Source organism: Macrosteles quadrilineatus, unplaced genomic scaffold (assembly GCF_028750875.1).
Source record: "Macrosteles quadrilineatus isolate MER2022 unplaced genomic scaffold, UCM_ALF_1.0 Scaffold_9__3_contigs__length_116548681, whole genome shotgun sequence".
Taxonomy (NCBI): Eukaryota; Metazoa; Arthropoda; class Insecta; order Hemiptera; family Cicadellidae; genus Macrosteles; species Macrosteles quadrilineatus.
Genome location: NW_026542602.1, coordinates 31,832,476 through 31,848,381, shown reverse-complemented (window position 1 = coordinate 31,848,381; position 15,906 = coordinate 31,832,476). Strand labels below are relative to the sequence as shown.

Below are 15,906 nucleotides of genomic sequence, written 5' to 3'. Positions count from 1 at the left end.
GGTGTTGACTGTTGAGTTGGTGAGAGCAAAGCTCGGTCCCCAATTTGGCATTGTCGCAAACACCAGATGACAGACTATGCGGTGTTGACTGTTGAGTGGGTGAGAGCAAAGCTCGGTCCCCAGTTTGAAATTGTCGCAAACACCAGAGGCCGGGCTGTGCGGTGTTGACTGTTGAGTTGGTGAGAGCAAAGCTCGGTCCCCAGTTTGAAATTGTCGCAAACACCAGAGGCCGGGCTGTGCGGTGTTGACTGTTGAGTGGGTGAGAGCAGAGCTCGGTACCCAGTTTGAAATTGTCGCAAACACCAGAGGCCGGGCTGTGCGGTGTTGACTGTTGAGTGGGTGAGAGCAGAGCTCGGTCCCCAGTTTGAAATTGTCGCAAACACCAGAGGCCGGGCTGTGCGGTGTTGACTGTTGAGTGGGTGCGAGCAAAGCTCGGTCCCCAGTTTGAAATTGTCGCAAACACCAGAGGCCGGGCTGTGCGGTGTTGACTGTTGAGTGGGTGAGAGCAAAGCTCGGTCCCCAGTTTGAAACTGTCGCAAACACCAGAGGCCGGGCTGTGCGGTGTTGACTGTTGAGTGGGTGAGAGCAGAGCTCGGTCCCCAGTTTGAAATTGTCGCAAACACCAGAGGCCGGGCTGTGCGGTGTTGACTGTTGAGTGGGTGCGAGCAAAGCTCGGTCCCCAGTTTGAAATTGTCGCAAACACCAGAGGCCGGGCTGTGCGGTGTTGACTGTTGAGTGGGTGAGAGCAAAGCTCGGTCCCCAGTTTGAAACTGTCGCAAACACCAGAGGCCGGGCTGTGCGGTGTTGACTGTTGAGTGGGTGAGAGCAGAGCTCGGTCCCCAGTTTGAAATTGTCGCAAACACCAGAGGCCGGGCTGTGCGGTGTTGACTGTTGAGTGGGTGCGAGCAAAGCTCGGTCCCCAGTTTGAAATTGTCGCAAACACCAGAGGCCGGGCTGTGCGGTGTTGACTGTTGAGTGGGTGAGAGCGGATCGATGACGTTAAACTGGAGCAGAGAAGAGTCTCCGTCTCAGTCACACACACCGCCTTCGCCTTCATCCAAACATGGCTGATCTCTATCTTCAACTCTACAAGTACAGTAACTCAATAAATAATAAGTTAAAGACTTGGTTAAACTCCTATCAATCTTTTATTCCAGTTTTTTTTTTAATGGGCGTCGAGGAAAATACGGTATAGGTATTCGATATTTTTAACTGAATTAAAATTGTAGGAATAAAAATCTAGTGATGTTGATACATGGGAGTCCTATATGTTTATAATATCGCACGTTTCACGAATATTCTAGCGTCAAATTAAAAGAATAATTCATTGGAATACATCTTATTATTTAAAAAATCCTTATAGCACAGCACACAGTAGCTGCCCAACTTTCTGCATTAGCTTGGTTGTAAAGGCACACCTTCTCCCCGGATCGATCGCGACGGGACAACAAGGTATATCCAGTTCCGTGAGGTTGGCACCATTGGCACCTGTCGCACGCCGAGGTTTGCTTACACGCTGCCAATTGTTTTGCCTTTTGGCCGCCCCTCTCGCTCTCTCTCACTCACATTCGATCTGCGCCTCTAGCCTCTATCCACGACCCGTCACATCGGCAACGTCGCCCCCTCCCCTGCCACTCACTATACAGCTACAGCGTGGAAATGGTAAAATACCAGACAACAACTACTATGATAACCAACAAAGGTCTGGTGAGTTGAAAACAACAGGGGGAAAACAATCGCCAAGGAAAGAAAGTTGCGATTTCCGGAAATAATACTTCCTTTTAAGTGGATGGTGATTCTATCGAGGATATATTTTTAAAACATAAAGACAGAATATCTCGCAAGGAATTGTTATTCCTTTAGAAGTAGAATGAACCGATTCTATTTAGAAACTAGTATTCTTTTGTCACTGGGTAGAGAGATCCTATCCAAGAACTAGATCCTACTCGACGTCCAACTCTCAACGATTGTCCAAACGTTCTAAAAATAAACAGGAATTTTCTGGTTCGAATTTTCCTTAGTTCTAAGTGGGAATTAAAAATATAACGCGGGATACTGATTGTTATCTCTCGAAATATAAAACCTGAATAACATGTGTCTCCACTCTCCAGTACACGAGTCACATAAGCGCAGCTTCAGAGGCTGAGCCTGGGCTGTAAATAACTACAGTGCCATAACTGCTACTACTGTATGACAAAACAACCGTTCTGGGCAGTGTGCTGCATCTGCTGCATAACAAAACAATCGTTCTGTGCAGTGTGCTGCAGAAATAATCGTACATCGTGAACGTGTGCTCGAAAAGGAGCACGAATATTGCTTCTATTGCTGCGTATCATCGAATTTAAAAAAAAAAACAGTAAATCCAACTATCATTGCATCAAAATTTATATTAGCTTTACCAGAGGACTAATGGGCTTTGGAATACCTGGTGGTTGGAGTATCACAGCAATGGTGTTGAAAGGGATTAACGCCAAGGAATATAATGACTATCCTTCTACGCGTAGAAATGTAAGAAGAATTTACACCCCCTTTAATGACTACTCCTCAAATTTGACGAATTACTGTACTGGAATTGGAGAAGGACTTGTGGCCAGCTAATGGCGGAAATCAGAATCATCGTTTGGTAAACGTCACACGAGGGTAAAGCTATACCACCATAGGAGAATTTATCTCAATTTCTCACTATATGCAGAGTCCAGTCCCTGCTCGCGCTGAGCTAAAGAGAGCGACTAGCAGTAGCCACTAGCAGAGAGTTAGAGTGTAGTGTAGTTTTGAGTGGTTGGTGTCTCAGTGTCTCTCTCCTCGTCTCGGTAATTTGACCCTATTTGATCACGAGGGCCGGGCAGGAGGTAGAGTTGAGAAACAACCAGTGTTGCCACAACACTACCCACACAGGGACAAAACAACCCCGCTGTCTCCCTCCAAACTCCAACTGTTCCCGCGGCATTCACTACTCCGATGTTGCAATCAAAACTCACCTGAGGTGCACTATGTAGAGTGAAAACCCGTACTTTATCATTGATGGTATGCCACATTTTAGTGACCATTCTTTCTTACAACTTCTTATTACTGTAGTACGAAACAATTGACAACGTAAATCATCTTGATGTTGGCCTACACGAGAAACTATTCTCTTACCAACTGAATATGTTACCATAGAGAATCTGTGGCTTTGGTATTAACAATTATATATCTAAAGATTATGGCCAATTACTTAAAAGTTCTCTAGAACAAAAAAAAAATAGCTATTCGTGTTGAAGTGTAAATCTATGGCGGTCAAAAACACCTCTTTCTTATCTTACTACAGTTGATCAAGAATCAAGATGTAGTACAGTCCATTGGTCCATAAAACGAAATCATACTGTAAGTTCCAATTCATAGTTCCAAAGTGTATTTAGTAGGCCTATATTATAGGCACTTAGTTCCACCGTTCCACTTTTGAAATGAATGCTGAATTGTTGTGAACCTACAATTCAGCATTATAATTCTACAGTTTATAATTGTATGCAGTAAAGCACCGAGTCTGCTTTACTTAAGCAGCCCCTCTGTGAGATTAACGATCACAATAAATAAATAATGTCATCAAAGTGTTACATTTCCATAGGATGATCTCTGTCCCAATGCAAAATTTGAAAACCGAAATGAGTACATTTATTTAAGGACCTTTAATATACAATACTCAACAGATTTTCTTTAATATACAATACTCAACAGATTTTCTAACTCGATCGTGTATAAATGCAGTTTGTCCGAGTCTGGCGGTGTTGCCGTTGTGGCATCGATCACATCACGGTGCTCGGGGCCGCTTTGCTGCTTTCTCACACAAACAGACAACGGCTACACCACTACACACGCAATCGCCATCTTGGATCTGCTACTGCTATACCCTCACCTCATCGACACTACCTACTTAGACAAACACTCTTTAGCCAGATGTTTGTATTTATACTGTTATATAGATATGCATGAGTATTAATCACGATGGTGCTTTGTTAGGCAATTATTGCTATACTAAAATGAATTTATGAGTAACTTCTGTTGGACTTCTCAGATGATGTACGATGAATCCATTATAACAGAATACTATACGGCACTTCTATAAATGTGCTTTAAGTGTGACAAAATTCAAGAGGATCGGAAATTTCGCAGTACTACGGCCCGGGGCCGTGGCGGAGTGCTAGTTCCAGAATCCAGAGGGGATCCTTCCCCTCGGAAGAAATATATCCGGATCGAGTAATCTACCAAATCATTACACAGTAGGCTACCTTACCAGCAAAAGAATGGTTCAGTAGAGTATGATGCCTTTGCCAACTGTCCAGTGGACGCGAGAGAATGCGATGGCAGTGGGCACAATGTATGTCCGGAAAGGTCGTTGGAGTGCGTGGCTCGCGGCTAGCGACGTGCGACGTTGCCACTTCTCCGCTCACTCCGCTCTATATATAGGATAATGCCGAGGTAATCGGTGTTGCCACTTACACGATACACCCGTCGCTCATAGCAGCTCAACGCAACACAACAGATGTGCGATCCTTCAATAAACAGAGGCAAATGCTACAAGGCTGAATGTGGACTTTCGTTTGGGTGATCCCCAAGCTCAAACTGAAAAAGTAATTACAAGAAGATAGATGGATGCAAAAAATAACATGTGGTTTGCCGATATACTTCATACTTATTGGAGGTGGCATGCAGAAAGGATTACAGATTTGGGCGGCCAAGCAAATTAGGCTCATAAAACGTTAAACTAGGCCCTGCTGTTTTCAGAGATGACAAAAGGTTGCTCAGCTACTTAGACCTACTGTACAAAGATGTTGTTCAAGAAGTACTATATATAAGCATAGATGTATTAGAGAGTAGGACTAATCATATAGATTAAATAGTACCTATTTCTTTAGTCTATGTACTGTATGTAAAGTTCAAGTGGAAGGTGGCAAATTCTGCCAAAGTCCAAGACTGACAAGACGCAGACCAAACTTGTTTACCGGATAGGAATGGCCAATAACACATAACGGAGAACTAAGAGATATAAATTTGAAAGAACATGGGATACTGAGCCAGCCTTATCAATGTCAAAGACATGAATGCTAGCTAGCAAGATCCTTGTATCTCTTAAATTTGGATCTTCGATTCATAGATACACATTGAAAACCAACGTTCTATTTTCATAATTCACCTTCATGTCAATTAGAACGCAATAATACATGGAATTGTTGATCAGAATGGGGTGACAAAACCAATCCAACGTCCTGGAAAAGCTCGAAGGCTCTTTAGTTAAAGTGACGCTGGAATGCATTCTATCCTCAAATTCAAAGAACGTTCTCGAGTCACAGACTATGAATGAAATTCGAAGTCATATTCAGAAGATGTGAAATCTATCTTGTACATCACAGGGGTCGATAAAACATTGCGGGCAAATTAGAGGAATGCCCAATGTGCCTCCAACGTTAATAGAAAACTAAGAGTTGCGATCTTTAAAAATCAGAGCAAATGGTCGAATCGCAGAGGCTGTGTGAGGTTCAAAGTGAAATGCAGTTGTGTAAACCCACTGAAATCACAGAAGGCGAAGGATCATCTGGTGAAAGGTTTCCAGGGATTCTGTAAGTTCAAAGGAGGACATTGAGAGGCACAACCCTAGATTTAAAATAATCTAGTCAAATCGCAGACATTAGAAACACGTTTTAAGTGTAGTATAAAGACGACAAACCCTAAGGAGTGTCTACAGTACACCTGCTGCAATAAGTAGAGCTATCCAGCAGCCAGACTGGATGTGAGAAGTGAGTTTGAACTGAGATGTCGTGGTCGCAGGACGCGGTGACCAGGTTCTTGCCCCCAGCTGACCTTGCGGTGACCACCCCCTCTCCCCCACACACTGATAAATCGCCGCGTATCTGTCCGCTGCCCACAACCACAGCCACCACGTCGTCGCCATCTTGGCCGAGCACACGACACACGCCGCAACCGCGAGTCTGACAACTGTATACACCGTCTGTCCACCCGTGACGGTGTTTGCGTTAGCAGGAGGCAACCAAACTGTTACCTTAATAGGTGTTGCTACAACATAATCGGGCCTAGAGGAGATTTTGCCACTAATTAGGACCTGACGTTATAGAGATCAAATTTGTGCATACCATAGCAGTTCACAATAAACCTAGTCACTCAGCCACAAGTTCATTTTGAACATCGAATACTCTGGTGACAAATTCACCAAGAGACCGTGAGACCACTGTCAGACTGTATACTTGGTAGCATACAGTATTCTATAGTCTGTGCTTGGTAGTGTTCCTGAAGCAGGTGGAGGCCACTAACGGACTACGGACTACGGTCACTCACACTCTCACGACCACAGCTCACCTATAACAGGCCTCTCCTCCCACCCTTCACTGTCGCGGACCAAGGTTCGCACGCCTAACTCAACTTATACACCAACAGCCATCTTAGATAATCATCTTGCGCAGGAGAATCATTAAAAACAGCACGAGTACGCGAACCACACACATTTACAAGTAACTCGATTTTTTCACGTTAACATACGTGCTTTATATAGGGTTGAATCAGCATACAGTAAATACGCAGCTAGGTGGCGTCTCCATCTCAATGATTGTTAATTGACAATCGATCAATCCTGTAAATGAACACAATGACAAATGTGATACTGTAATCATTTTTTCTCATTCGCTGTCTTATCATCACAAGACCTTAGATGCAATACTCGATTTCTGTGTTAAACCTTGATGGTGTCGAATCAAATAGAACATGCGTTTTACGACTACTATGTTACGATTGAACTTCTAGAGAGTGAGCTTAAACATATATTATCTGAGACTCAAATCCACGACGACTCAATAAAGTCCCTCAACACGTTGGTAACTATAATCTAGAAAAAATGTCTATTTAAATTTAAAGGAGCAACACAGAAGAGCGAGTTAATGTCAAAGCAGGTCACACGGACTACAAACTCTGCAGTCTTCTATGTAATGGTGGGATTGGAACAACGTAAACGTGGCCGACCGTGTTTCCACTGGACCATTCGCCATTTTGTATTTGCATCCACTTCCCAATCGGTTTTCACCGCTGCACGGCGCGGCGTGGCGGCGGCGACCGCTTTCATAACCTCATTTAGCGGTGCCAGACAAGAAATGTTGGTAAAGAAGCACAACCCGCATGATACAAGATTCATGATTTTTAAGTTAAGTAGAATACTCTTTCTATGTAGAACCACGTAGAACTAATGTAGTCTATCGTGTATTTTATGTGGGGGCAACAGGAAACCACTTATCGCTGACGAGGACAAACAAGTGATATCGCAGTGACTGCACTACCACTACCAACAACTAGCGCATGCAACTGTAGCAGAAATGTAACCTCTTGCAGAAGTTCATATTCAATACGGCCATCTTCTCAAAAGTCAACGTCTTTCGTATTTCGATTCGATACTCTACTCGAAAACTACACATTTCGGTGGATTTTCGTCTTTTTGATCGGTTCATAAGTAAAACTAAACGTAATCTTCTGACTTCTTCAAAAGCATTTGGTAATTAAAGACAGCATCCAGTGTCTATTTATCGGAGGGGGAAACGAATATATAGTAATGTAAGATGATTTTCCATCTGCCCTAAATCGGTATAACTAACTAGATTACTCCACACCGCTTAACGTTATTTAAGACTATACTAATCAACAGTCCTCTAATCTAAATTGGGAACCTTTATACCTTCCACAGTGACTCAAACGATAAACCAGATACTTACTTGAGTTAGAAAAAACCACTTGGTAGCACAACTATCGAGCAATAATACTTCATCTAGACTCGCCATCTCAACGCGCTGGCCGTCACGAGTCATACTGACTACTGAGCGTCAACAAGTGTGTGTAGTGTGTATAGCTTCTCTGGACGAGTAGTGAGCAATGCTAAAGCGACCTGCTCTGCTCCAGTGCTCCACCGTGCGTTCATGTCGGAGCTGCGAACAGCATCCAGTCGGGAGTAGCGCTCTGCTTCTATCGTCTATCCATGTCTGCTTGTTATATTAAATTGTTAACATCCATGTTCAGAGCATTGATATAACATAGATGAGAAATAATACAAAGCTATTATTGTTGCTCTCATCGATGGTCGGGACGGGATCCAACAGGGTAACAGCGCAACTCCGACGTAAGCAGACCCAAAGCTCGTCTGTATTATCTCTCGTTGCTAGGATCACATTCGCTACTCGCTTACTACAATAAGCTATGTAAAATCAAGAAGCAAACCAGCAAAATCTCCTTTGTAGTTTGCAGTCGCCAATCGCATATTCTGCTTGATATTACACTAAACAATAACCGCTGATATCGTGCAAGTGTTCTGCTTCTGTTTTGTGGACGACAAGGGATGTGGTGAAGTAAAGAAAATAGTGTCAAATCTGTAATCAGAATCCTGACAGACCTGTGAGAATGGCTTACCAACTCTTGTACAACTGATGGAATTCACCGTAAATTTCCACACATCGTCATACGGTCCTTCCATATTGAATGACAACAAGCAACGAAACGAGTAGTTGGATTTGACGTAATGAGTGCCACACAACATTCCCTAACAACACTCAGCCCTTTAAGCTCTGCGACGCAATAAGTATGCATAGTGCATGTTCATGCAGAATGAAAATCCATTGAAATTCACAATGTTACAATTTAGTTGTAAAATCTTATTGGATAGTCGACATTTGAATGGAAACTCACCCGTGCGCCGAGGAAACGCGCTTCCAGCAGTTCCTGCTTACGGGGGTCCAGGGCAGCTTGGAAGTGGTGTTCCATCTTCACGCCAGCGCCTGCCACAAACAGAGAGCAACACATGACCAAGGCTTCATACTGCAGTACAACTAACCGTGGACCCAGCGAACTGATCATTGTACAGTGTAAGTGAGCATTATTACAAGGAAACACATGCAGAGAAATTGTGTACTCTAAAGCTATCCTACAACTAAACCAAAATTTTGGTATTTGTGATAGATCGATCAACTCCATTACTTTGAAAATGGGGGGCTCTTTTTCAGTTAAAGTAGATAAACGTATAAATAATCGTAATAACAATTACTATAAGCACTTGCGTAAATTTAAACTGACCGCACATGGTAAGAGTCATGAAAAAACTTGCGGACAGTAAATATGGTGCCAACGTTCATGTTCTTGATACATTTATGTTCTCAGATTTAAAAGGTAAAGAGTTAAGGTTAGTTGACATATCCAATAAATCAATCCGGAATTTTAATATTGCAAAATTGTTCATTACATTAAAATGCATAATTAATAATTTTATGCATCACTGCTTATGACTTTCTCTCGTCTTATTTTATCCTCAAAGAGGTTTAATGCATAACACTTTCCTTACATTTCTAACTAATTATCATAAGTTCTAGAGTCAAAGGTTCTAGTAAAAGGGAATAGCGTTAGGCAGAAATCGTTAAATTCATATTAAATAATCATGCCTCCAACTTTACAAAAATACAATAAAATATATGTTATAAATTGGTTTAGCAAGATGATATTACACTGCAATAGTACAGTAGGCCTACTGTATACAATTTCAGCATTTAATACCCGTAGAATAGAAGATAAGTTAGTAAGGTAATTGTCGCCGTATTTGGCCTATGCAGGCATGGCAGACATTTACAGTGAGTTTTTAGCCGAACGCCAAAAGCTCCCTGACGAAATAAAGTTTTTACAATTTGTTTTGAAGGGGTGCTCAGCCTGGGGCGTGACGCGATCAATGCGTGACGTCACTATGTGGGTCACACCGTCTTTTGACCGCCGCCGCCGCCGCGCCGCCCCTGTCCCGGCCTCGGCGCTATACACACAGCCACAGCCGCACTTCCAGCTCCAGCTACATACTGTGTAGTAATGCAGCATTCCCTGGATAATCCAGATCAGTATCAATATTGATCCATTACATCTTTGTTCCTTCACATAAAACCATCCTTGCTTCTAATTCGATATTCCCTGATTAGCACGATCAGTCCTACTAAAAAAAATCGTATTTCAAGTTCTACGTCTGCAGTTCACTTGTATATGCATGAAGGAGACACACCCCAATAGAAGTTGGCATTAACAGTTTTCTGGATTTCCAGTTTAAAAAGTCTACTCACGAATGGAAAATTCAAACAGTATTTAAAAAGGGGATATCTGTGGTGTTTTCTTTATAATTCGTCAAGTCTTTAATAGAACTTCTTCAAAATCTTCAAAACACCGCAACAAATTATCCCCCCCATGTAAACGGTTAACATGTAACGGAGTGAAACATTAAACTACAGTATCAGTAGATCGAGCGACAGGACAGGTGTAATGTGTAACATGGGTAATGACAATAATCGTCCAACATATCATTAAAGCGAGTAGCCGTTTTGTTAGAGCGAGTAACCGGTAAATCGACGAGGATGTTTTGTATCAATACTTTTTTCAACATCTACACGGGTTTTTTGATCTGCCTAGTTTCATTGGAGATTACTGTACTAAATAACTATAGAACAACAATGGACAATTCGTACCTTTAATTGAGTGCAGTGGCTTAACACAGGACCAAAATTCAGTAATTAAATAAACTTCTGAACTCTTTGTATTAATTGTAATTTTTTAGGGTACAAAACTGTTTTTGTCCTAGACTTAAGCCATTGATCAGTCAAAGGTTTAATTCCTGAGCTACGTCAACCCAAGTAACTGTAGGTAAAAATCCAGGTAGCCCGGGGTTTGCTAATGTTCAACAACAATTCCTATCGAGATTTTGAAAAAGAATCAAGTGTAAAATTTAGCTGAACGATAAGTATGATTAATCACTACAGGATCTCAAGTGGCTCTTTTTGACGTGGATTTAAGATTAACTCGTATAAACTCTTCCTTTAATAAAAAAAAAGCTTCCTTCACCACTTTTCAAATTTCTTTCTCAAAGTAAAGTGGCATTTTTCTCAAAAGCAAAGTTTAACCCCTGGTGAAAACTTTTGGGCCTCGAAATAAACTCATTTTTTTACAATTATCAATGTTTAATACTTCACATAAATTTAATTTTCATCTTGTCTGCCTTTAAAATGTGTGTTGCCAGTGTGGCTTCCGTCTCATCAATGTTATCTAACTTATAAGTCGGGGAGTTGGAACAAAGATTCTAATAACCAAGTTAATTTAAATATCTATTTAATGGGTTAGTCTAATACTACTCAATCTCATTAAGTGCAGTAATATTCTGTATAAACGTTACATATTTATACAGTACCTCAGAAAATATTATTAAAAAATTGTGTGTATTTCAGAATATTTCTAAAATAGCTTAACTTTCGATGACACTAATCGTGTGTGTCGGACTCGAAACTCGAACTCAACGATTAACTTAAGTAAAACAACAATGATTCACAATCAATGTCAACAATCGATTACTACTTTAATTACATCTGCTTGTTCTATTAACTTATTCTAATGATTGTACATTTAATTGATTGTGAACACACTGCCATGTTTAGTTACACAACAAAATAATGAAACAGCTGATTTCAATATTATTGGCTGATTATTTTGTCCTAGGACCAGAATGAGCTTATCGTTCAGTGTAGGCATCGATCTAACTTATTAGACTAAATACATAGACGAGTGTAGGAGCAGTACGACGAAAATAAGGCACCAATGAGAAAGCTACAGTCGTCTATCCAACTGAGATGATAGGTTATCAATAAGCCTTAAGTATTATAGGACTCACTAAATACATAATAGTAACCATTAGTTCCTCTGATGAACCTCATATCATTTATTTAAGCCTCATAAATAACTGCATAGCTCGTGTTCTTTATATGGGAGTTTCGCTCTGTAAGCGCCGTATACATATTCTGACTGTTATAAAACTGTGATTCCCCTATAATCTTCTACAATGTTACATTTAACATTTATTATCCTCATTCTGTGAAATACACTTGCAGATCTCACGTATAAGAAATATTAATTGGACTAAAAAAGAAGATTCCGAACAGCGCGTATTACTAAGGATATGTTTGTACAGTAATAGCAAACATAATTTAACGAATGATAAAAATCATCTGATACAGAAACTGTGATAATTTTATAAAACGTTCTTATTTCATAATTATCTGAAATTATCTTGGGATTCTGAAAGTACGTACTATACAGATTTGCTTCTTTCCTTTTTCCAATATCAATTTTACCTACAAGTTTATAAATTATATTAAAATATGAATTGTACAAAAGCTTAACTCAATAAAACTGTTTAAATGTATCTGTGTAAAACACATAATTTATATATATATATATACAATTATTTCTCAAAAAGACTATATTTATCGTGTGATTCAAATCATATGTTTTGTTTGTTTATACATTTTTCAAAACAAACTTATAATTGTTACAGTCCACTGCTACCTTCAATAAACATGTACTAGACATTTTCTATCTTTTATTTTACAATTTAAATCACTTTCACTTTACAGTATCTAAATTAAAAATGGATCTATACTTGTTACATAAATGTTATACAGACTGAGTAGTCATTCGCGACACAAACATTATACCTTTAAAACTATCTCAATAAAATGTGATGGCAGTAACACATATAATTGACAGCGTTATAAACACATGACGACTACAGTGTTTAGCAGAGGCAATATAACGAATGTAATCATAGCGTGAATGATTTATTTATCATATTAGTTACGCGAGTTTAATAGTGGAACATTTAATAGCGGCTTCATAAACGTGCGCCAATATCAACACTCAATCGATTGTGATGTTGTTAACATTATAAGCTATTGCGTTGCTTAACGCTTTTTACGAGAAATTATCACGGAAATATTATTATTAACTGTATGTATAGCTTACTAACATTAAGTTAGGGATATGCGTACACTTTTGGTAGAATAGACGTATTGACAGAATATTGTTCAACTACAATATAACGGTATTTGATTTGCTAGGGATTTATTTTGTAACTGTAACTGAATCTTCCGGTAGTTTCTCAACTTTTATATTTGGAGAGGAAGCCATAGTTATCCCATAAGAAGGAAATCTTCGGTACCACTTTTGTTTATCTTAATGAAAATTATCGTTGGGTAAACTATTAAATTGTACTGCAAAACAGTGGTTCTCATTAAACATATGTAGAAGTATAATGTAGGCATTCAAGATATTATATTGTCCTATGTGTTTCATGTGATATTATCATGTGATTATGTTGGAGTAGTTGTGTGTTTACGTTTTGAGCGTGATATTAATAATACTGTACGGTTGAATTGTCGAGAAAGATGGTTAAGAAAACCTTATCTCTCGATACTTGTAAAAAGGATCAAGTGTAAAATTTGTGCTTAACCAATGATTATAGGTAATTGATTACCTGAGGTAATCAAATTACCTGAGCTTATAGGTAATTGCTATACTAAACAAGATTCAAGACGTGTCATGTTATAAAGACGTTCATGTTATCTTAAACTGCACAATCCACCATGTCATCGACGACGTTAGTATAAGTTCCTCATTCCGAAAACATAATAATCAATCAATAATGATGTAACTAATAATAATATTGTATGCATGCATAATAATGTATGATCCCTCCGCCTCTAATTTGACCGGCACAAGTGGATTGGTTTGCACAGGAGAATTCGAGCAAAAACGTTTGGGCCCTGATTTAGACAGTCTATCTTAAAATGGACTAGCTGCTGTAGTCAATAGTATTTATTTGAAAATGGGTTGCTGTAAAAAATCTTCTTCCATAATTTGTCAAACTTTGATCGTTGGACTTAACATAAAATATGAACTAGTTTGCAACAGGTTGCCTTAGTGCGGCTTCGTAAACGATTAAGCGTATTCGAATTCGAACAATGATATGGTCTACTCTTTAATCTATGATTCGACTGAAGTAAGTATTGGCATCAGCACTCTGTCAATGATTCAATTCTATTATGAGCATCTTTATTCTACAACTGGCAAACATATAATTGCATGTGTGGTAGTGTCCTGTGGAAGACAGCTATGGGTTTGTAGCTCATCAACAGTGTTTTAATACAATTTACGATGTTTAACTCCCATGGTTGGTTGCCAAGACAGTACGTTGCTATGCACACTACCCCAGACCCCAGTACAGTATATAGCGTGTGCAGTGCATGTAACGCCCCTACAATACACAATCACGGTAGGACAGTCTATCAAAGTAATGGCTTAAGTCTTCCTCGAGGTATAAACCAAACGATACGTTGCCTTTGGGAATATTTTGTAAATCGCTGCCAGTGCGAAGTATTATTTAGAGAATCATACAAACCATGATTAGATTACATTTGGGAGGTGCCTTTAGTTTTACTGAATAGGCCCAGTAAAAACATATTTAGGCTACAGTATTTATATTTGATTCCACTCCACTGCAATGATTATTGAATGCTTTAGCGCAAATTAACGTTCTGTTTAGGTGCTAATCTACAAGATTACGAACGTACTATATAGTTAACGACGAGTATTACATAATACCATTGACTATTGGATACAAAAATAAAAGAGCCTACCAAGTGACAAAACAGCGTCTGCACCAGCCACGAACGAGTTGAACAGTTCAGTAACTGTACCAGCGGGGTCACCGTTACACGAAGGCTATGGAATCGATTAACTAGCACATACTGCAGCTTCCTATGTCATCACCACACACAGTCCACTGATGGGCATGGTGGTCAATATTAAACAAAAAACTGTCTTGAAAAAAGATAAACCCTTGCCAATGGAATCACGTGTTTCTTTGACTAAGAGGCCTTTTGATAATCGTTGATATAATTTTTAGAGACCTTACATTATGGCCCTATTCAATCAATTAACGATGTCCAACTAGACCTTTTGACACAGGAGTCGTAGGGCGAGAAAATGAGGCCAGTCTTGAGGTTTACTTTAAACTCAATTGCAAGAAGGGCCGCATAAAACTCTCTCAAGGTAATAAGTGAATATATTCCGGCTTGCACGGTGAACAAAATACATAATTAAACAAGTACTCCAGTCAACAATTGGTATATTTTCAAAATCGGGAGATGATTTCAGATACTAACGTTGATAAAAAGTTTTGAAACTTGATTTCTCCCCATGATGTCAACTTGGTTGACGAAATGAAAATCATCACACAGGGTAGCCCGGGCTCAGTCAGGCCTACATCTACGCCTCGAGATCGTATTCCCTGCAGCCTCCACAAACACAATACGCTTCTTTGCAGCACAGCAAGGTTTCGTGGACCGGCCGCAGTGCTGACAGTATCACCGGCATATTGTTAGCAACAATCGATAAGGTTGGCACAACTTGCGGCGCTCTCTGTCGCACCCACGGCTCTCTTATCGCTCCGTCCTTGTCGCACTTGACTGCCGCTCTGCTGCTATTGATTTCCCTGGTGGCACTGTGTGTTAGTGTGTGTTTCACATATACATGTAGGATATTACCACACAATTCTCGGCGAATGTGGGTTTCAACCTCGTCTGTTCACAAAGAGGAGTTGTAAAGAGACGACCAGGGCTAGGCTAGGCTACGCTTGCTCGTCACTCTTGTAGCCTATACAAAATTTATAAATAATGTTAATAATAAGACCACAAATGCGCCGGAACAAGTAACTAGCGTGTATTTTAAAACTTAACATTACGATTAATTTACTCCTCACTTGTCCTGTGCCAAATGCTGCTTCCGTCCCAAACGCAAGGGGTGCTGTTGTAGGTTACACCAAGGGAAACGCTAGATTTTATCAAAATAATCGACCTATTTAGGGTTGCAAACAGCTAATGAGTAACTTATATCAATGGAATGTATGAAACACAATGTATAAAAAGGTATCGCCTGTTTCCCCAGTCACTGGAATAAAATACTGTACCAGGGTGTCTACCAGATTTCTCAAATGGAATTCCCGACTTTTTCCCGACTTTTCATTACCATTTTTAT

General features: G+C 40.0%; 1 protein-coding gene across 5 annotated transcripts in view; it reads right to left on the bottom strand.

Annotated features, from left to right (window-relative positions):
- LOC129001932 (serine/threonine-protein kinase tousled-like 2) overlaps positions 1-15,906 on the bottom strand; it is a 122,927-nt gene that overhangs the window by 50,774 nt on the left and 56,247 nt on the right. For all 5 annotated transcript variants that reach the window (XM_054429366.1, XM_054429369.1, XM_054429367.1 and 2 more), the window contains one exon: positions 8,710-8,798. In XM_054429366.1, coding sequence (XP_054285341.1) covers positions 8,710-8,798 — 89 coding nt within the window. The remainder of the gene's footprint in view (positions 1-8,709; positions 8,799-15,906) is intronic.